At 43.2% G+C, this 23,428-nt stretch overlaps 2 protein-coding genes across 4 annotated transcripts in view; one reads left to right on the forward strand and one right to left on the reverse strand.

Moving 5' to 3' along the window:
• sqstm1 (sequestosome 1) overlaps positions 1-18,452 on the reverse strand; it is a 49,033-nt gene extending 30,581 nt beyond the window's left edge. Inside the window, exon 1 of one of the 3 annotated variants that reach the window (XM_033029721.1) lies at positions 18,316-18,452. The gene's annotated coding sequence lies outside the window, so the exon portion shown is untranslated. The remainder of the gene's footprint in view (positions 1-18,315) is intronic. The other 2 variants (XM_033029722.1, XM_033029720.1) reach the window with 2 other exon arrangements.
• Positions 18,453-18,460: 8 nt separating this feature from the next.
• Positions 18,461-23,428, forward strand: part of mgat4b (alpha-1,3-mannosyl-glycoprotein 4-beta-N-acetylglucosaminyltransferase B) — a 136,224-nt gene continuing 131,256 nt past the window's right edge. The window contains exon 1 of the mRNA XM_033029719.1: positions 18,461-18,709. Within this exon, the coding sequence (XP_032885610.1) occupies positions 18,463-18,709 (247 nt within the window). The 5' untranslated portion in view covers positions 18,461-18,462. The remainder of the gene's footprint in view (positions 18,710-23,428) is intronic.

Genomic DNA, 23,428 nt, shown 5'->3' on the forward strand with positions numbered 1-23,428 from the left:
GGGGGAGAGAGGGGGAGGGTGTGGGGGGAAGAGGGAGTGGGAGGAGAGAGGGGGGAGAGAGAGAGGAGGGGAAGAGGAGGGGGGAGCGTAGGGGGTAGAGAGGGGGGAAGAAGGGGGAGAGAGGGGGGAGAAGAGGGGGAGAGAGGAGGAGGGGGTAGAGAGGAGGGGGGAGAGAGGAGGGGAAGAGGAGGAGGGAGCAGAGAGGGGTAGAGGGGGGGAGAGAGGGGGGGAGAGAGGGGGGGAGAGAGGGGGAGAGAGAGGGGGGGAGAGAGGGGGGGGAGAGGGGGGGGAGAGGGGAGGATGTGGGGGAGGATGTGGGGGAGAGGAGGAGGAGGAGGTGATGAGGAGGGGAACGGGGTGGGCAGCTCGCGGGGGAGACGTCACTACCAGCGCAGACGCAGCACACAGAGCCATTGTGACATCATCAGCCAAAGCCGCTTGGTTTTATTTTCAAAGGTATTTCAGATTCTTAAACATTTTGATTAATAACGAGAAATAATGCATGAAATTTTCAGATTAGGCGATTTTTGCATAAATCTCTATCAGAATATGTAAAAACTTTACCGCTACAAGGTCGTTTTTTCATGGAGATATGATCACACACAAACAAATAAATACACAAATCCACATACAAGATCAGAATTTCATAGTTATAATAAGGATGTGATGGACTGATGGAATTAGTGTAGATGGGCAAAATGGTCAGTATGGCATGGTGGGCCAAAGGGCCCAGTTATGTGCTGTATAACTCAATGACTCAGATATGATAAATCAGTGCTGGAATAACTCTGGGTCAGGCAGCATCTGTGGAAGGAATCCTTTTCCTCCACAGATGCTGCCTGACCCGTTGATCCGACTCGAGCACTTTGTATTTTACTCAGCATCTGTAGTTCCTTGTGACTCAGAAGTAATGTTATTTACATAACATTTAACTCTCGATGAAAAGAATCAGTCCTTTGACTGTGAGATGTTATATAAGGTTTGTGGTTTAGAAAGGCCCTGTCAGCACACAAGACTTTCCGTGTCCTACAATTTATGTTAGAGCATTGAATAAGACACAAAAATCAATGTTATACTCTGTAAATGTGTACAATACTGCAGCAATCCAAGTTAGCTGCTGAATGTGTTTCCAGCATTAAAATGCTTTGGAAAAACAGAAACAAAGGAGGGAAGGTGCGTGGGAAGAGATCAGCCACATCTACACTGAATTGTGGGAAAGGGAATTAAAATGACAATAATCACACCAATGGTGCAGTGGGTAGAGCCGCTGCCTCACAGTGACAGAGACCCGGGTTCATTGGGTGCTGTCTGTGCATGGAAGTTGCATGTATTTCTGTGACCGCGTGGGTTTTCTCCGGGTGTTCCGGTTTCCTCCCACATACCAAAGACTTGCGGGTCGGGTTTGTACGTTAATTTGTAGGATCCGCTGAGTTACGCCAGCACTTTGTACCCTTCTTTGTATTCCAGCATCTGCACTTGCTTGTGATTATATCTGTATTCCAGACCAGGCTCTGTTTTGCCAACCTGGCAGTTTGCACACTGCAGGGTTCATGCTGTGGAAATTCCCTGCATCAGAACTGTGACTGGACGCCAACAGCCGTAAATCGTGTAGAACAGCGCACCCAAAAGATGCAATAAAACCTTTTAAACAGAAACACATGCACAGGCACAGATGGCCAGCAGGTGGTGCCAGGAGCCAGCAAAGCCATGTCCAACTCCACACCGCCTCTCGTGATGCTGCTTCAACTTCACGCAATCTCTTCCAAGCCCTCCTCATCGTGCTCTCTGTCACCACACCCTTCTGATTCCTTCTCCCTGCTGCATATCCAATATCCTACTCAGTTCTTCTCTACGATCACTCACCTGCCTGTTGGATTTATTATTACACCACCGATTTTCTGGCACCTTTCGTTCCACGACTGTTCTGGATTATCTGTATTGCTGGACCAACCGAGATCATGGCCTTGGGAGGGCCAAGATACCAGCCCGCGATGGGAACGGATCTGCCAACACCGATCGTGCCGGAGTTGCAGACTCCCAGCCGCAGGGGGCAAATTCAACCCGCCAATCAGCCAGGGTAGTCCTGATGAGGTTGAGATCGGCTGTCTCATCCGGCCTTGATACCACATTTTTTAGATAAAGTCCGGCAGGTGTGGGGAGGATAAATCTGTTCTGATTAAAGGGGGAGCCGAACCACAAGTAGTTGAAAAGTAGGAGGTGGACCTGTAATAGTTCATAAGTCATAGGAGCATAATTAGGCGATTCGGCCCCTCCTGTCTACTCCGCCATTCAATCATGACATCTATTTTTCCCTCTCAACCCCAATCTTCTGCCTTCTCCTCAACACCCTTGCTAATCAACAACTTGTCAATCTCTGCTTTAAAAATACCGTATGACTTGGCCACAGCCGTTTGTGGCAACGAATTCCACAGATTCACCATCCTCCGACTAAAGAAATTCCTCATCTCCTTCATAAAGGTATGTCCTTTTATTCTGAGACTGCCCTCTGGTCCTAGATTCTCCCACTAGTGGAAACATTCTCTCCACATGCACTCTATCCAGGCCTTTCACTATTCAGTAATTTTCAATGAGGTTCCCCATAATTGCCTCGGGACTTATTCTTTGAAGCACAGGAGGCTGAGTGGTGATCTTATAGAGGTGTATGAAATCATGAGGGGAATAGATAGGGTAGGGGAATCAAGAACTAGAGATATAGGTTTAAGGTGAGGGGGAAAGATTTAATAGGTACACGAGGGATACATTTTTCACACAGAGAGTGGTGGATATGGAACGAGCTGCCAGAGGAGGTAGTTGAGGCAGGTACAGTATCAACATTTAAAAGTCACTTGGGCAGGTACATGGATAGGAAAGGTTCAGAGGGATATGGGCCAAATGTGTGCAAATGGGACTAGCTTAGATGGGGCACCCTGGTCGGCTTGGACTAGTTCGGCAGTAGGATCTGTTTCCATGCTCTAATGTTCCATGTAGACCGTGGGCCGAGGTGCTTTGTCATTTCATTTTGTGACCCACATCCCACATCTACCTGTATTTATAACATTGTGTAAAAGTATTATAGAAATCATATCAGAAACACATCAAGAAAAAACCCTGCACATATTTGTAAAATATGGAAAAAACCTCAAATTTTCCGAGTTAAAATTGGCATGTCACAAAGGTAATGCTAAGCCAAGAAAGGGAGTTTGTGGAGTGCCTCCGTGATGGATTGTTAGAGCAGCTTGTACTGGAGCCTACCAGGGAGAAGGCAATTCTGGATTCAGTGTTGTGTAATGAACCGGGTTTGATAAGGGAACTCGAGGTTAAGGAGCCATTAGGAGGTAGTGTCCATACTATGATAAGTTTTATTCTACAATTTGAGAGGGAGAAGGGAAAATCGGAAGGGTCAGTATTACAGTTGAGCCAATGGAGCCATGAGGGGAGGAGCTGGCCAAAAGATGAAATAGCAGCACATTTGGATAGCAGTAACAGGATCGATCCAAGTCAGCCTTTACATAGGGGAAATCATGCTTGACTAATCTTAAGGAATTTTTTGAGGACATAACTAGGAAAATGGACAAGGCAGAGCCAGTGGATGTAGTGTACCTGTACTTTCAGAAAGCCTTTGATAAGGCCCCACATAGGAGATTAGTGGGCAAATTAGAGCACATGGTATTGGGGGTAGGGTACTGACATGGATAGAAAATTGGTTAGCAGACAGGAAACAAAGAGTGGGATTAACGGGTCCCTTTCAGAATGGCAGGCAGTGATTAGTGGGGTACTGCATGACTTGGTGCTGGGACCGCAGCTATTTACAATATACATTAATGATTTAGATGAAGGGATTAAAAGTAACATTAGCAAATTTGCAGATGACACAAAATTGAGTGTCAGTGTGAACTGTGAGGAGGATGCTATGAGGATGCAGGGTGAGTGGGCAGATGCATGGCAAATGCAGTTTAATGTGGATAAATGTGAGGTTATCCACTCTGGTGGCAAGAACAGGAAGGCAGATTATTATCTGAATGGTGTCAAGTTAGGAAAAAGGGAAGTACAACCAGATCTGGGGGGGTCCTTGTTCATCAGTCACTGAAAGTAAGCATGCAGGTTCAGCAGGCAGTGAAAAAAGCTAATGGCATGTTCGCCTTCATAACAAGAGGAGTTGAGTATAGGAGCAAAGAGGTCCTCCTGCAGTTGTACAGGGCCCTAGTGAGACCACACCTGGAATATTGTGTGCAGTTTTGGATTCCAACTTTGAGGAAGGACATTCTTGCTATGACAGAGTGCAGCGTAGGTTCCCGAGGTTAATTCCCGGGATGGCGGGACTGTCATATGTTGATAGAATGGAGCGATTGGGCTTGTATACACTGGAATTTAGAAGGATGAGAAGGAATCTTATTGAAACATATAAGATTATTAAGGGATTGTACACACTAGAAGCAGGAAACATGTTCCCAATGTTGAGGGAGTCCAGAACCAGGGACCACAGTTTAAGAATAAGGGGTAGGCCATTTAGAACGGAGATGAGGAAAAACTTTTTCACCCAGAAAGTTGTGAATCTGTGGAATTCTCTGCCTCAGAAGGCAGTGGAGGCCAATCTCTGGATGCTTTCAAGAGAGAGTTAGATAGAGCTCTTAAAGATAGCGTAGTCAAGGGATATGGGGAGAAGGCAAGAACAGGGTACTGATTGTGGATGATCAGCCATGATCACGCTGAATGGCGGTGCAGGCACGAAGGGCCGAATGGCCTACTCCTGCACCTATTGTCTATTGTCTGTTGTCTATTGTCAGTTGCCTGACACCAGCTCAGTAGGATCCACACGTTCAAGGGAAGGCGACGGCTGGAGGCCCTCAGTAGCCTGGGGTTTGCCTGGATCGAGCGCCACTCATAATACCTAGAATGCGGACTGGACTCTGAAAATGGTGCCATAACCCGGTGCCTCTTGCATGCAAGATCAATGGACTATTTCTGTACACTTGCTAATTGGGGATGTGCTTAGGTATGGCAATACTCTACTGGACTGTTTGTAAGAAAATAATTTCACTGTGCGTTTGCACTTCACACATGTGACATTAAAAGCACCATTGAACCATTGAATGTTGCCTGAGCCGCTGAGTTACTCCAGCACTTTGTGTCTTTACAGGAGGCACACATCTTCTTTGGTCTTCGCAGTTACACCAAAATGCCTGAAAAAAATTCGCCCTTGTTCTGGTTTCTCTCAGCAGAGAAAACTGTTTCTATCCGTGCTATCAACTCCTTTAATCATCTTAAGCCACTTCAATTAGATTATCCATTAATCTTCTTTGTAAAGCAATACCAGCTGAATCTGTGCTTGTCTTTTTTTCGCACTAGGGATTGGCATCTGCATATTCCGGGGGATCATGACACTTGTATTTCATTAGATAATCATTGAAACTACGTTCGAAAAAGAGGCATGTAGACAGCTCAACTTTTAACAATGATTTGCATTGATGAAATCTCTCTATTTCAGAACATCAAAGCATTTATAAATGTTATATCGGTTAAAAATATGAAGCTATACATTAATCAAACAGTCAGTTCACATTAATGAACAAAAGAAAACGGATATTAAGAAAGTATTTTGAATGCTCCTGCAGTCTAACTTGTGAAGTAAATTTGAAGGAGATTTTGCTGCAATTGACTCACGAGTCACGCAGCTTCGGCCCAACTCGACCAAGATGCCCCATGTAAGATAGTCCAATTTTCTTACGTTTAGACCATATTATTCTAAACCTTTCCCATCCACATCTTTTAAATTTTGTTATTGTACTTAGTCATCCACATTCTCCGGCAGCTCATTCCATATATCCATCACTCCCTGTGAAAAGGTTGTCCCTCAAGTTCCAATTCAATCTTTCCCAACTCACTTTAAACCTATGTCCTTAATGGCATCTTTCCAGCAGCAGGGTGACCAAAACCGAACACAATAGTGCAGCTTCACCAGTGCCTTGTACAACTGTAACATACGATGCTGATTAACCTGCTGAGTTACTCTGCCACTTTGTGTTTTGTTCCAGATTCCAGCAACTGCGGTTCCTTGTATCTTAACATCTATACTTGTGTTCCTTGTGTCTCTATGGGATGGGAGGTTTGCTAGCAGGGCAAATCTGACTGCCATTGAAAGATGGGGGTGAGCTGTCATTTGGAACCATTGCAGCTCTCTGGCAAAGGTATTGTCATGATAGATTTGCATCGTACCATTGGGAAGGAAACTCAAGGATTTACACCCAGCGGTGAGCAGATATAGATATATATATAGGTCGGGATGGTGTGTGACAGGTACTTTAGAAGGTCACTGTGGCAGACATCATTCATGATTGAGTCTCTCTGAGGATCCTTCAGCCCTTCTACTCTGGGGCTGTAGAAAGCATCTTGTCTGGTAACATCTCGATCTGGATTGGGAACACCTCTGCCCAGGTCAGAAAGGCTCTGCAGAGAGTAGTGCGTTCGGCCGAACACACTATGGGAACTACACTCACCCCCCTGAAGGACCTATACATCAGGAGGTGCAGATCCAGAGCCAGAAAGATAATGAAGGACCCCTATCACACCAGCAACGGACAGTTCCAGCTGCTATGGTCATGCCAGCTCTTCCGCTGTCACGCTGCAAAAACAGAGAGGATGAGACGGAGTTTCTTCCCACAGGCCATTAGGACTGTAAACTCTAATCTCACCAGGGACTAATTTACTGTTGTGTCTTTTTTTCTCTAAAATGTAAATACTGGTTCTGTTCTGTTCTGTTGTTTTGCACAATCCGCAGGCATTGCCACTTTCATTTCATTGCACATCTTGTATGTGTATGTGACAAATAAAGTTGACTTGACTTGAGCTAATGTGGATGTATTTTGATTGCGTCTGCGATCTACCTTGAGGAGAAACATTGTCACCAATTTTGTAGTGACGAGGCAAATGATCTTCAGGGAGCATTCAGGGAGATTAGTTCTATTAACTCCAGGTGAATGTGTGCTTTAGACAGATGTGGAGGATTTGCAAGGGCGTAGAAGAGTTTTGCAAGAATGCTACCTGGATTAGTGAGTATTGGTACAAAGGAAAAGGACATAAAGTGCTATCCATGTTCTCCAGGGACAAAATGCTGGAGTGACTCATTGGGTCAGGCAGCATCTCTGGAGAACATGGATAGGCCGAACAATCTCTAGTTTAGTTTAGTTCAGTTTATTATTGTTACGTGTACCGAGGTACAGTGAAAATCTTTTATTTATGTGCTATCCAGTCAAAGGAAAAGACTATATATGAAGAGCCGTCCACAGAGTACAGATAAACGAAAAATATCACAACATTTAGTGCAAGATAAAGTCCGATAAAGTTTGATTAAAGATAATTCAAAGATCTCCATAATTCAGTGATTATGTACAGGTGATACTTAGCCAAGAAATTTCCCATTCTAATGAAAAACATTTTTAAGGTGGTTGTAAATATCATTTTCCAAAATACTGGGTGCATTCATAGTTTAAAAAAATCATATAACATTCTTTGTCAACATGATAAATTACATTTGTCAGTGCAAATTTACAATGTAATAAATCACTCTAAAATATTGCAGTCAATTAAGTCTCACGATTTAAAAATGTTCGCTAGTTGCATGAATAGGAAAGGAACATGGGCCATTCGTGGGCAGGTGGGACTACTGTAGATGGGATATCTTGGTCGGCATGGATGTGTTGTGCTGAAGGGCTTGTTTCTCTGCTGTATATGACTATAACTCTAGTTTCAGGCTGATTAATATTATTTTTGATTTAATTCATTAGAAAAGGCACCTTAATTCAGAATTTAGACCATCGGGGCCTGCAGCCTTTCCGTTTTTTAAAGATTTGATTGACTCTTCGATGTCTTTTATCGTAATTTCAGCCCCTAGTAATTCTCTCTCTTTCTGATCTAGACCCGCAAACTTACAATTCTATAAAAATGTTTCCATTCCCGTTGATTGTTCTGTTATTTTAGATGAATACAATTTTTGGTAGTATTGTAGAAATCTATCATTAATATCTTTAGGCAGTGTTAATGTTTCTCCCTTGTCTGTTCTAATTTTGTATATTGTTTTTTCCCCATCCAATTTACGAAGTTGACGCGCTAGTAGTTTTTGTGGTTTATCACCAAATTCAAAATTTAATTGTTTTGTATGTTGATAAAGTTTTATAACTTGGTCTGAATATATCTTGTTTAATTTATATTTCAGTACTGCAATTTTATTGTGTTTTATCGTGGATGGTGCTGCTGCATTTTCTGTGTCTAATTGCTTTATTTCCATTTCCAGTTTCTGTTGTTTGGCCCTATTCTCTTTATTAAAAAATGATTGGGAAGAAATTAATGCTCCTCGTACAAATGCTTTAAATGTTTCCCAAACAAGGGAAGCAGAGATTTCAGGGCTATCGTTCAGAGCTATAGCCCTCTTAAATACTGATCAGAAAATATTAACTAAAATTTTATCTAATAGATTGAGCTTAGTGATCAGTAAATTAATACATCCCGACCAAACAGGGTTTATCCCAAAACGTTATTCATTTTATAATCTGAGAAGATTATTTAATATTATATACTCCAATAGAATTCCTAATGCAGATCTAGCAATTATTTCGTTAGATGCTGAAAAAGCATTTGACCAGGTAGAATGGCCATACTTATTCTCGGTGATGGAAAAATTTTAACTAGGAGAGAAGTACTGTACATGGGTTAAATTGTTATATTCTAATCCAACAGCCAGAATATTAACAAACAAAATGTTATCAACTAAACTTAATCTCTCTGGAGGCTGTAGACAAGGATATTCACTATCCCCACTATTATTTGCTCTTGCAATCGAACCCCTAGCAGAAAGCGTTAGAAACCATCCAGGAATATATGGATACAATACTAGAGACACAAGGAATAAAATTTCCTTATATGCAGATGATGTACTAATATATATTACAAAGTTAGAAACTAGTATTCCAAACTTATTAAATCTAATAACTCAATTTGGTCAGTTTTCGGGATATAGAATTAATTGGAATAAAAGTGAAATCATGCCAATAACAAAATTCAATTTACATACAATACAACAATCCCCTTTTAAAATAGTTAAAGATAAATTTAAATACTTAGGAATCTATGTAACTAAGACATATACCTCTTTATTTAAACTAAATTTCCAACCCTTACTGAATAAACTACATAAGAATATTCAATACTGGAAAACACTCCCCATTTCTATGCTTGGGAGAATTAATGCTATAAAAATGATTTTTTTACCGCAACTGCTGTACCTATTTCAATTAATTCCGATATATATTCCAAAAACTTTTTTCAAAAAAGTCGACTCCATTGTTACAAGTTTTGTCTGGGATTATAAGAATCATAGAATAACTAAAAAACATTTATGTAAGTCAAAGATAAATGGAGGTTTGGCTTTGCCAAATTTCTTATTTTATTTTTGGGCAGTCCATATTAAAAACATGAATTTCTGGCTGGAAGAAATGGATCGACAACCAGATTGGTTAAATGATGGAAAAGGAAGACTTTGAAATAGGTCCGATCATATTTGCCCCCACAAAACTGCACAAAAAAACCTATAAAGAAAACCCCATAATACATAGTGGAATACGAATTTGGAAACAAATAAAAAAAGATTTAAAATTGAATAATATACCACTATGCCTTCCCATTGTAAATAATCCTTCATTCAAATCATCCTTTATGGACAAAGGTTTCACACGGAAAAATTATGGAATCAAAAATATTGGACATCTTTATGGGAAAGGCACTTTTCTTTCATTTCAAGAGTTACAACAGAATTATGGATTGCACTCAAATACTTTCTTCAGATATTTACAAATTAGAGATTATGTTAAATCTAATACACAAGTCTACAGGAGTAGGGAATCAGAAATTCTTGATGAATGTTTGAACAAGCATCCTAATACTGAAAAACTAATAGCTTATATTTATAACACCCTACTAAACAAAGAGGTACCACCGACCGAACCATATAGATACAAATGGGAACATGAAATAGGTCACCCTATAACGAAAGATATGTGGGACGAAAGTTTACAACAAATACATCAATGTTCATTAAATGCCAGACATACTTTAATACAATTCAAGGTCTTACATAGACTACACTACTCTAAAATAAAACTAAATAGAATCTTCCCACAAATCTCTCCTATTTGTGATAAATGTCTACATCTAGAGGATAATTTAACACATACGTTTGCAAACTGTATAAAACTTAAACATTTCTGGACTGATATTTTTGAAATAACTTCAGAAGTTATTAATACAAAACTGGACCCAAACACAAAATTAATAATACTTGGAATATCAGAACAAAGTTTAACACTCACAACAAACCAAATAAATTTCCTCGACTACAGTATAATAATCGGGAAAAAATTAATATTAAAATTTTGGAAAGGCCCTACAACCCCCACAATTAATATGTGGATTACGGAAATGTCGGAGACCCTATACTTAGAAAGAATTAGACTTGTCTTAATGGACAAACAAGATATTTTCAATAAAATCTGGGCTCCATTCATTAACTATCTGAAGGGATAGATTGGCACAGCACGAGGACCCAACTGAAACTTGAACTCAGGATCAGATGAAAAGCTATACTTTATAATCTACGAACCTATCTCCATTGACGTATTACAGGTAACCCATTCCACCTCCTCTGTTTTTCTGTTTTATTTAATTTGTAACTTTCTGCCCTCTCTTTCTCTCTCTTTCTATAAAAAATAAAAACACTAGAAGCAGAAGTAATTGATATTTGAAAATTTTAATAATGTATGACTGATGTATATGAAAAGTCTTTTTACTATAATATGTAACTATACTTTATAATATGTCTACTTCTAATAAAAAAAATTTTTTAAAGAAAAAAAAGAAAAGGCACCTTAAAAACCTAGACCTGATCATCATCACAAAGCTGTCACTGCGAGCATCCTGTGTCCAAATTGTGCAAATACTTTAGATCATTATTGTCTCTAGTTAGTGATAGGATGATTCAGTTGCCTGATAACAGCTGGGAAGAAACTGTCCCTGAATCTGGAGGTGTGCGTTTTCACACTTCTGTACCTCTTGCCTGATAGGAGAGGGGAGAAGAGGAAGTGACTGAGGTAAGACTTATTTATGCTGGTGTTCTTGCATCCTATCCTAAATATAACAACAATAATGAGACCACAGAAACACTTCCTTGACTGAAAAGTTGTTTGAGAAATTGAAATCTTGAAAAGCATTGTAGAAATGAAAGTTTATCTTCCTGTTTTAGATCATTTGTGGTGTATTTTGTCTTTTGATTGATAACCAAAGTGAATGAGCAGTTTTGATTTGTCCAGATTTTAGCTGTTTTGAAACTCACACTTTCTAGAATATTTATGGTCTCTCCAGGAAAGATGAGACTGTGAACAAAACCATGTTTCACCGCAATCAATCAAACAGAAACTCTCGCCAAACTGTGACAAGTGTAAGCAGGCTATGAAACGTAAAATGTTTAATTCAATAACAAATCACGGAGAGAACAAAGTTGCTATCTCACAGCAAAGCCCTACTCCTTACTGCGAGACACCAGCAACACTGAAAAGAATACAAGAGAGGATGCTGTAAAAGAGAAAAGTTCGTTATTTTCTCCTACTTAGGATCAGAAATTGCTGAGTTGTGGACATAGCCCAGACCATCACGCAAACCATCCTCCCGTTCATTGACTCCATTTGCACTTCACACTGCCTCGGCAAGGCCACCAGCACAATCAAGGACCAGTCTCACCCCAGTCACTCCCTCCTCCCCTCTTCCATCAGGCAAGAGGCACAGAAGTGTGAAAACGCACACCTCCATATTCAGGAACAGTTTCTTCCCAGCTGTTATCAGGCAACTTAACCATCCTATCGCCAACTAGAGGGCGGTCCTGACCTCCCATCTACCACTGTAGACCCTCCGACTAATCTTAAATCGGACTTTACTGGATTTTATCCTGCAGTAAGTGTTATTCCCTTTATCCTGTATCTGTACACTGTGGACGACTTGATTGTAATCATTTACAGTCTTTTCACGGACTGGATAGCACGCAATAAAATGCTTTTCACTATACCTCATTACACGTGATAGTAATAAACTAAACTGTCATATTTAAACTAAGAATGCTGCTTTAAAAGAACCCAGGTCTGTGCCGGAAGGCATCCTGATTGGTTGCATCATGGCCTGGTTCAGCCACTTGAATATCCAAAATGAAGGTGACTGCAGAGAGTGATGGACACTGTCCGGCCCATCACAGGTTTTGACCTCCCCACGTCTAAGAGATCTACAGGAAGCAAAACACAAAGTGTTGGAGGAACTCAGCGGGGTAGGCAACATCTGGGACTGTCTCAAGAAGAGTCCCAATTCACAACGTTACCTATCCATTCCCAGCACAGATACCACCAGAACAGTCTGAAGACTGCACTAAAACATCGCCTATCTGTTCCATCCACAGTCGCTATCTGACTTGCTGAGTTCCTACAGCACTTTCTGTCCAATCGTGCTTTGCAGAAAACACTGCCTCAAGAACGCAGTTAATATCAACAAAGACCCACACCATCCTGGCCATGCTCTCAACTCGCTGCTACCATCAGAAAAAGGTACAGGAGTGAGAATTATGACCTCCAGATTCAAGAACAGCTTTGAGCAAGAACAACCTCAGCGGGCTGCCGAGAATGAAAGGGGACCCTACAGAGGGTGAGGGAAGCGGAGAATGAAGGGGGACCTGGTGGTGGGGAGCATATGGGGGGGGGGGGGGGGGTAAAGGAGGGGCGCAGGAAGGGCGCAGGAAGGAGGCACCCAGTGGGGGAGTAAATCTGAAGACTAATCCAACCTAAAGGCAAAGGCATGCAACAAACTACAAAATAAAATAGATGCAACAATCACAGATTCAACGTAATCCTACAGTATAAAGCAAACACGAAAAAGAAAAAGAGACATACTGCACCACGGTCATAGAGGAACCATGAGTGCAATAGCTATGAGATGTAGCAGTCTCGGTAGCTGTGACGTGTGGATGCAGGCAGTAGATAAGACTGAAGTTTTGCAACTGTCAGCACCAAAATGTGGCGTCACTTGTGCACTGCCTAGGTGAGGTCTGTTACATGATTTTATTGGGTCGTATGCAAACCAAAGCATTTCACTTGTACCTAGGTACATGTGACATTAAAGTATCATTGAATCATTGAGCATCTTCCCAGCAGCCATCAGGTTCTTGAACCACTCTGTACAACCCTACCTCAACAATAAACTACTATGGACTTTGAACTACTGAGCTTACACTATGTATTTTGGCTTGACCTATCATGGTCTGGTTTATCTAGAATAACTGATTGACTTATTATAGATTAGTTGTGTTGTTCTGCTTAATGTGCCTGTAAAGCTGCAGTAAGTTAGAATTTAATTGTTCCAATCCTGGTGTACTTAACCATTAAATACTCCAGACTCATTTCAAAAAAACTTTCTAGTTCAGACACTGGTTTATTAATCTATGTCGTTAATATGCTACTTTTTTGTATTCCTGGGCTGGATTAAATTATTCTCTTTTACTCTTTGCTGCCTCATTTGAGCGAGGGCCACTTTTAATGCAGGCGAGCCAAACAGGACAGTCATAGTGTCATAGAGCACAGAAACAGGCCCTTCGACCCAACTCATCCATGCTGACCAAGATGCCTCATCAACACTAGTTCTATCAGCCCACGTTTGGCTCATATTCCTCGAAAACTTTCCATGTTTAGTTTAGTTTAGTTTGTAGTTCAAATGTCTTTTAAATGTTGTTATAGTCCCTGCATCAACTATCCCCTCTGGCAGTTCGTTCAATATACCCTTTTGCCCTTCAGGTTCCTGTTAAATATTTCTTAAGAATCACCTTAATCCTTATTAATCACCTTAATCCTATGTCTTCTGGTTCTTGATTCCCCTCCCGTGGGTAACAGGGGCATTCACCCCTTTGTGCATTTACCTTATCTTTTTCCCCTCAGTAATGTATACACGTCTATAAGATCACCCCTTAGCCTCCTGCACGCCAAGAAATAAAGTCCTAGCATCCCAACCTTGCCCTATAGCTAAGGCCCTCAAGTCCGGAAACATCCTTGTAAATCTTCTCTGCACTTTTTCCAGCTTAAGTTAATCCTTCCTATAGCAAGGTAACCGAAACTGAACTCATTACACCAAATGCGGCCTCATCAACGTCTTGTACAATGCCTGTTCCCAGTGGCCAGTGTCAACGTTGGGATTCTTCATGGAGGCCATTTACGACTGAGATGATGAAAAACCTTTTCACCCAGAGAGTTGTGAATCTGTGGAATCCTCTGCCCCAGATGGCAGTGGAGGCCAATTCACTGGATGTTTTCAAGAGAGAGTTAGATTTAGCTCTTAGGACAAAGGGAATCAAGGGACATGGGGAAAAAGCTGGAATAGGATACTGATTTTGGATGATCAGCCATGATCATATTGAATGGTGGTGCTGGCTCGAAGAGCTGAATGGCCTACTCCTGCACTTATTTTCTAGTTTCTATGTTTCTATGTCCTAAGAGAATCTTTAATTCTCACTTTTGTCCACCACTCAGACCGCACTCCAGAAAGTGGTTGCTTTAGTATTCTGTGATCAGAAAATCTCTGACACATCCTGCCGACCTGATCTGTGATTCTTTTAACAACATCTCAATAGTCATACAACATGGAAACACGCACTTCTGCCCAGCTTGCCCATGCCGACCAAGATGCCCATCTACATTAGTCCTACCTATTCGCATTTGGCCATATCCCTCTAAACCTTTCCTATCCATGTATCTGCCCCAATGTATTTTAAATGTTGTTATAAGTCCTGCCTCAACCAACCTCCTCTGTAACTGCCCCCTCTCCTCTGGCAGTTTGTTCCATATACCCATTATCCTCTGTTGGCCCCATAGCAGAAGCGTCCACGTCACGGGGCTGGAAACTGGAAGTATCCTGAGCTAATTCTGCTACCACCATCATCTATTGTGACAAGTGATGGCTCCCACTGAATGGCGCCAGAAGCTTGCATCCTTTTCAGGATGGACGATGACAGCAAGGTCAACATTTGTATGGACTCGTAAGAAGAAGATGGACTCGTAAGAAGAAGACGACCCTCTGTGTGAAAATGATGTGTCTAGATGAGAAGCTTTGTCTGGGACAGAATCTGTGTGTCCAGAATCTTGTTTTACCAGAATGATGCCTGGATTAGGGGATGTTAGCCACAGGCAGTGGTTGGATAATGCCTGTACCACGCATAATGCCAAGTTAAACTAATCTCCTTTGCCTGCACATGATCCATATACCTTCCATATCCATGTGCCTATCTAAAAGCTTCTTAAACACCACTATCATATCTGCCTCCACAGTGGTGCAGCGGTAGAGTTGATGCCTTACAACACCAGAGTCCCGGGTTCGATCCTGACTACAGGTGCTGTCTGTGCGGTGTTTACATGTTTTACCTGTAACCGCGTGGGTTTTCTCCCACATCCCAAAGACGTGCAGCTATGTAGGTTAATTGGCCTCTGTAAATTGTTCCTAGTATGTAAGATAGAACCAGTGTACGGGGTGATTGTTGATCAGTACAAACTCCGTGAGCTGAAGGGCCGGTTTCTATGCTGCATCTCTAAACTAATCCAAACCACCCCTGTCAGCATGTTTCAGGCACCCACCACTCACTGTGTAAAAAAAACCAGATCATGAGACTGGTATACACCAAGCTATACACGCCTTTTGTGATGGCAATTTTAAAACTATTGGAGGCGGAAGGAACTGCAAATACTGAAATCTTGAACAAAAAACAAAGTGTTGGAGGATTCAGTGGGTCAGGCAGCATCTGTGAAGGGAAATGGACAGATGATATATCAGGTCAGGAGCTTTCCTCAGACATTGGAGTGGGAGGGGGGGAGAGATGGGAATGGGACAAAACCTGGCAAGTGATAGGTGGATACAGGTGAGGTGAAGTGGATGATTGGCAGATAGGCAGATGTGTCCTATCTAGGACACATGACAATAAACTCTCTTGAACTCTAAGTGTCAAAGGCTGAGGTGAAAAGGAGACAAAATATGAGATGTGTCAAATGTACAGACAGATGGAGGGATATGAGTGGAAGGGACAGAGGGAGGGTAAGAGGGGGGCTTTGTCCCACCCCCACCTCTTTCTTCCAGCATTCTCCCCCCTAGTCCAATCAATCTGAAGAATGGTCCCGAAACGAAACATCACCTACCCATTCCCATCCACAGATGCTACCTGACCCACTGAGTTCCTCCAGCACTTTGCGTTTTGCAGAAATCAATGAACAGTACAGCACAAAAAAAGGCCCTTCGGCCCAATGGCTGTGCCGAATATGATGCCAAGACCATCACTTATCCACTCACACATAATGTATATCGCTCCATTCCCTGCATATCTATATGTCTATCCAAAAGTTATTTTAATGCCACAAATTCACCACCCCTGGCAGTGCTTTACAGGCACTCACCACAATCTGTAAAAGAAATTGCCCCGCACATCTCCGTATCTGATTTTTCCATCCTGGGAAAAAGGTTCCAACTTTCTACCTGATCAATGCCTCTGATAATTTTATAATTTCCTTAAGTTTAAAACTACCATTTCCTTATCAAGCCACTTGAGTACTTGGAAGAATATTGCGTGTAAATTAGCAGTCATGTTTTTCATGTAACAGTTTCAAAGTGTTCTCTATTGTAATGAGTTTCAGGATGTCCTTCTCTTTGATGCATGCAAGCACAGCAAAGGGTAGCACAGTGGCGCAGCGGTAGAGTTGCTGCCTCCCAGCGCCATAGACCTGGGTTTGACCCTGACTACGGGTGCTGTCTGTATGGAGTTTGTACATTCTCCCTTTGGCTGCATGGGTTTTCTCCGGTTTCCTCCCGCACTCCAAAGGCATGCAGGTTTGTAGATTAGTGGATAGTGTTAGTGTACGGGGTGATTGCTGGTCAGCACGGACTCGGTGGGCCGAAGGGCCTGTTTCTGCACTGTTTATCTAAAGTCGAAAGGGATTGACAGGTTGGAGAGTATAGATTTGGGGGGTTATAGTCTAAAAAAGACCAAGTATTTCAGCAGGGTGTTTATGCTACTCAAGCTTGTAATTAAAACACCTGGAATGATCTGAATACATAAGTTCAAATCCCAACACGGAAATTGTGAAATGTAAATGCACTGTTAGTTAAATAACCTGGAAACAGAAACAAGTCTATAGTGCAGACCGTAACACGATTGCATTGTTGTAAAAGTTAGTCTACATCCCCAACTTACCTAAAGTTTGTGGTTTATATACAGTACATGTCCAGAGCCACAACAAGAAGATGGATTTTATATATTCCTATGACGTAACTCACTGAGCACTCAGTTAAAGTATAATAGATGCCAATTGTATTGGACACCTATATCTCAGGCAAAAATAAAAAGGATCAGTATATGAAATTAAGAAAGACACAGATAGCGTGGAAATGTCATGATGGCAGAGCTTTAAGGTGAGTGGGGCAAGGTTTAAGGGAGATGTGTGGGGTAAGTTTTTTTGCAGAGGGTGGTAGTGTGATAGTGGTGCCAATGAACAATAAGGGGAAATAGTGAGGCTCCCTTTTGTTGGAGATGTTTAAAGCCTGGCATCTTAGACTCAAATGCAACTTGCCACCTCAACCAATGCATAATAGCAAATGGAGATAGAGCAGACCTTGGCCACACAGTTAAAGCATAAAGGGATCACAGTAAAGGGTTGAGAATGCATCCTTGCAGGACACTGGTGCTGGGAATAATCGAGGATGTCTTGTTACCTATCCTTACTGATTGTGGTTTATGGGTCAGGTAATCAAGGAGCCACTTTCAAGGTGGGGTGGGGTGGGTCCTAGATACAGGGGAATTGAGATATTTGGATGGAATTACAGTGTTCCTTTGGTGATTACCATGGACTTCTCACCTTAAACCAGTGTCCTCTGGTTCGTGATTCCCCTACTCTGGGCAAAATACTCTGTACATTCTACTCCCTCATGATTTTGCACACCTCTATAAGATCACCCCTCATCCTCCTGAATGATATATCTGCGAGTGTTAGAATTATTTATATAAAAGTAAACATATATTAAATCCAAAGAGGTGTGATTTTGGGATCTTTTAATCCAAAAAAATGTAAATTCGTCTATTTGGCCTGTCAGAAGCTTTGGTTGCCATGGATACTGCAGGGAGACTGGTTATTCAGCATGAACACCTGCATAAATGTCTATATATATTAATTCGTTCACACAACACAGAATCAACATCTGCTTTTAATGTACCTCTGAGTGTTTTGTTTTCATCCCAAAACCTTTTCGTGTGTCTTCGGATACAAATGATAATAAATTCGACCGACCGAGGGGGCAAGCGAGCGCCAACCGCAAAATCTGGGGTAGCCGTCCGCGGTGTGAGAGGCCGACGCATGCGTCATGGACCGGCGGACCGCCACCGCCGGCGGCTGTCGCGAGGGAGAGTCCGCGCGGGGATGTAGTGCCGGCTGGCGCGGCCGCAGTGACAGAGGCTGCACGGCGGGCGCCGCAGGAGATGCCGTCGTGAACCCGGCACAAGAATGTCTGTCCGATGAGATGAGGCTCCGAAGTGGGACTGTTGTGACGGCTGTGGTCCTGTGCAGCGTGGTGTCGGTATCCTGGTACGCGGCGTTCTCCGCTCAGAAAGGTGAGGACCCCCCCCCTCACTCTCGGAGGGGCGATGGCGGAAACGGTGAGGGGCCCACCAGCATGGGCGGGGGTCTGCCTCCCCCCCCCTCCCCCCCCTCCCTCCCTCCTCCCTACGTCCAGAGTACTCGCCCTCACTGCCAGAATGCTCCCCCTACTCACTCCCAGAGTACTTCCCCCTCCGCCTCACTGCCAGAGTACTCCCCCTCCTCACTCCTGGAGTTCTCCCGAAGTACACCTCATATACAACATGGACCGGAGTACTCACTCCCCGAGTACTCTCTTCGCCCCTCACTCCACACTCCTGGAGTACTCCCTCTCCCCTTCTCACTCTGATTATCCCCATATTCCAGAGTACTCCCCCACCTCCACACCCACTGTACCTCACTGCCAGAGTAATCCTCACCCCCTAACCTCACTCACAGAGTACTCCTCCTCCCACTCCAAACGCCATCACTTTCCTTCCCATCCCTGACTCCTGCTACCCCGTTCACATCCTAGTCTTGATCCCGCACCCACCTGCATGCTCACTCTGACCCCAGCCATCTCTTCCCCACCCCTTCCTCCCTAACTGAATCCCATCCCTTCTGCTGTCATCCCTGCCTTCTCTTCCAAATCTCCTTTAATCCTAGGAATCATTTCCCCCACTGCACCAGCTTCCCAAATCTTTGATCCCATTATATCTCTCCACACCTCAAACAACTCTCCACACCTTTCCCCCCACTCTATCCCCATCCCACTCTATCCCCATCCCACTCTATCCCCATCCCACTCTATCCCCATCCCACTCTATCCCCATCCCACTCTATCCCCATCCCACTCTATCCCCATCCCACTCTATCCCCATCCCTCTCTCCCACTCTACCCCCATCCCTCTCTCCCACTCTACCCCCATCCCTCTCTCCCACCCTGTCCCCACCCTACCCTGTCCCCACCCCCCTCTCCCACACTCTCCCCACCCCCTCTCTCATGCTTTCCTTATCCTATCCCTCCTTCCCACCCTTTCCACTTCCCTCTCTCCCACTCTTTCCCCATCTCTGTCCCCTTCAGTAATTCTCTGATCGACCACCCTTCTCCCTGTTTACCCTGGGTTATCCCAGGGTACTGGTGTTGGGCTTATTTCAGACTTTCCCTCCTTGTCTCAGCTGCCAAGAGATGTCCATGGCCCTGGGATCTGGTCAACAATGCCCCAAAGCCATGCCCTGTATTTGGGTGGAGTTGAGATATTGACAGCTGTGCGTGTGTGTGTTTTCAGTGCTTCATTTTCCTCTTGTCATTTTTCTTTTTTCCCTCCGTCCCTCCTATTTGGCACAACCAAAGCTAGTTTGGTCATCCGGAGAGCGAATTGCATTCTTACCAAAATTGGTTTTAACGTTAACTTTGAAGCTTGGTCGCTGGACAAAAACAAATCATGAATACCCTACATTAGGATTAAGCATAGCAAGTCAATGTTTTCTGCTTTATTCTCTCGGGAGCTGGTGTGTCTTGTAATGCTGTTGCTTTATTGTTGTGGACTCGGTTTTATTCCTTGCTAGTGGGAAAAGGTTTGCATTGGATCAACGCCACTACGACGCTCATGAAACTCTCTGCTCATCTAATTGTGCGAAGCTTGTTGATTAAATGCTTGGTTTTGGCAAGACCAACTGGAAGGGGCAATCATTTGGTGGTTTCTTTTGTCTGCAGGGTCTTTCTGTTTAACTCTCCTCTAAGATCCCTGTGTGTATTTTTGCGTGTGGAAAGGCACGCATGGGTTTGTGTGTGTGTGTGTGTTTGTGTGTGTGTGTGTTGGATTTGCAATCACCGTCACTGTTTACAGCAACCCAGAATTGAGTAGGTTGTAAATAGAAGATGCTGGAAACTCCCTGGCTCGCCAGATTCTGTGGAGAGATGGCATTATGTTTCAGCTCCGTTTAAAATGCGTCTGTTGAAAGGTCAGTGACCCAAAACTATTCCCTCCACTGGCAGAATATACCCACGTTGCTTTTTTGTTAAAGTTGATGCAGGGTTTCAACGTTCCTTTTCCCCCACAGATATTGCTCGACCCACTGAGTTCCTCCAGCAGTTTTTAAAAAAAAGTGTCTGGTGCATTTGCAAAGCTATCAGATCTGAAGAAGGGTTCCGACCCGAAACGTCGTCTACCCAAATTCCTGCATCTGTAGTTCCTTGTATCTCGGATTTTCTTTAGTCGAGATGCCTCCTGTTCATAGCTTTTAAACTGAACTCGGGCGTGAATATTGGTGTCATTGGAGGGAGGGTTTTGACAAAGGCCCAAAACTATTCCCTCCACTGCTGAGCACACCCACATTGATCTCATGATTGCATTTGTTGCTGTATTGTTTTGTGCAGGAGGTATACAACAGGTCAGGCATCATCTGTCTTCGACCCAAAGTATTAACTTTTTCTCCACAAAGGCTGCCTGCCCAACCTGCTGAATGTTTCCAGCAATATCTGTCATTGTCATAGAGCTTTATTTGCCCACCTTGCCCAAACCGACTACATGTTGCATCTAAACTAGTCACACCTGCCTGCTTTTAGCCCATATCCCTTTAAACCTCCTATCTATGTACCTGTCTAAATGTTTCTTAAACATTGCGATAGTGCCTGGATTGTCACCTTGTAGTGGTGGAGAAGCATGTGTGGTCCTGGGATCCTGAGAGCGATGCCGTCTGGAGCAATGCTCCTGGTAGGGCCACCCATGGTGGTAAGTTCGAGGGGGAGGACTCTGACAAAGAGCAATCTAACCAAGACCTCAATGGTGGAACAGGCGGAGGATGATGGCTGACCTCAGTGGAGCATCACAACGGCTGGGAAGGCGGATGAAGGCTGCAGCAGAAAAGGGACTCCATGCCACTGGATCCTGACCTAGATTTTTTTGCACTACTTTGGGCTGCCATACAATCTTAATGCACCATTCTGCTGTTTTACACCGCTGCTGAATCTATTGTTATAATCATCATTACTGTAGGTATACTGTTTACTCTGAGCTGTATGTGAACAAGGAATTTCTTTGCACTGTGGTGTATATGGCAATAAACTAATCAGAAATTTGATCTGACTCTAAAATATTTTGGGTTAATACATGCTCTCTCAAATGCTGTATTTTCTCGACACATCTGCATCATCTTATGAAGTAACAGCTGAAAATACTTGAAATCCTCAGTCGGATGCATCTGCAGAGAAATGGCAATGTTTCACATTTATCAAACATGGGGGGTGGGGTGGGGGGGTTAGCTACGAGTTGTTAACTTGTAATGAAAGGTGGAGAGAGATCCAAAGAGGGAATAGTGATATGTCCCTCGACACCCGATTATAGTCCAGCCCCTTTGGCCTGAATCCAATAATTGGTTTAATTATTAACACGTGTACCAAGTTGCAACCACAAGGGAGATATGCTGATTTAATGAATATATTGGTCTTTGTACTTGAGAAGACCAATATATTCTCCCTGTTCAAAAGGGAACTGCAGATGCTGGAATATCGAAGGTACACAAAATTGCTGGGGAAACTCAGCGGGTGCAGCAGCATCTATGGAGCGAAGGAAATAGGCGACGTTTCGGGCCGAAACCCTTCTTCAGACTGATGGGGGGTGGGGGAAAGAAAGAAGGAAAAGGGGAGGAGGAGGAGGAGCCCGAGGGCGGGCGGATGGGAGGGTGGGAGGAGACAGCTAGAGGGTTAAGGAAGGGGAGGAGACAGCAAGGGCTAGCCAAATTGGGAGAATTCTATGTTAATGCCATAAGGACGCAAGTTGTGACAATTGGGCAGGAGGGACAACTATTTATGAAGCATCAGAGATAGTGTGCCCATTTTCTGGTAGACACAAGGAAAACGTTCTATATATCCATGCACTGGAATATCATGGATGTCTGGATGTTGCTTTTCATTCCTGTTATGACATCATTGTCATTTGAACCATTTTATCAGATTCAGCATCGAGAAACTAAAAACCTTAAAAGGAAGAAAATTGGCAAATAATATGTTACTTCCTGGTTGCTTAAAGTCATAGTCATGTTATTAATATGTAACTTTTTTTATTTCTGTGTTGCATTAGGTGATTCTCTTATCCTCTTTGCTTCATCATATGAGCGAGCACTGTTTTTAATGCAGAGGCACCAAACAGGACAGTCATAGTGTCAAAGAGAATCAGAGTCATACAGCATGGAAACGGCCCTTTGGCCCAACTTGCCCATGCTGACCAAGATGCCCCATCTACACTAGTCCCAACTATCCATGTACCTGTCCAAGTGTCTTTTAAATGTTGTTAATGTACCTGCCTTAACTACCTCTGGCAGCTTGTTCCATATACCCACCACAGCCTCTTGTGTGAAAAAAGTTACCCCTCGGGTCCCTATTAAATCAGTCTTCTCTCACCTTAAACCCATCTCCTCTGGTTCTTCATTCCCCAACTCCATGCGTCTGGTGGCTGGGTTATAGGTGTGTGGTCAGCAAGATAATGTGTGAGATTATGGTCTAGCAGTAGGTGAACTCTTTTTGAAATGCAAGCAGTGGAGTAAATTTTCAACCTGCCTCTGGGGGTCTCGCTAAAGTTAATGCTTGAACAGCAGAATAACACAAAATGGGAGAAGGCCACGTGGTTCATTAAGTCTGCCTGGGCATTCAATACGATTGTGGATGATGCACCAAGATTTCCATGGCTCTCAATTCCCTGATCGTATAAAAATGTATCTATCTCTTTTTAAGTATTGGTTTATTGTTGTCACAT

The sequence above is a fragment of the Amblyraja radiata genome, chromosome 11, assembly GCF_010909765.2.
Source record: "Amblyraja radiata isolate CabotCenter1 chromosome 11, sAmbRad1.1.pri, whole genome shotgun sequence".
NCBI lineage: Eukaryota > Metazoa > Chordata > Chondrichthyes > Rajiformes > Rajidae > Amblyraja > Amblyraja radiata.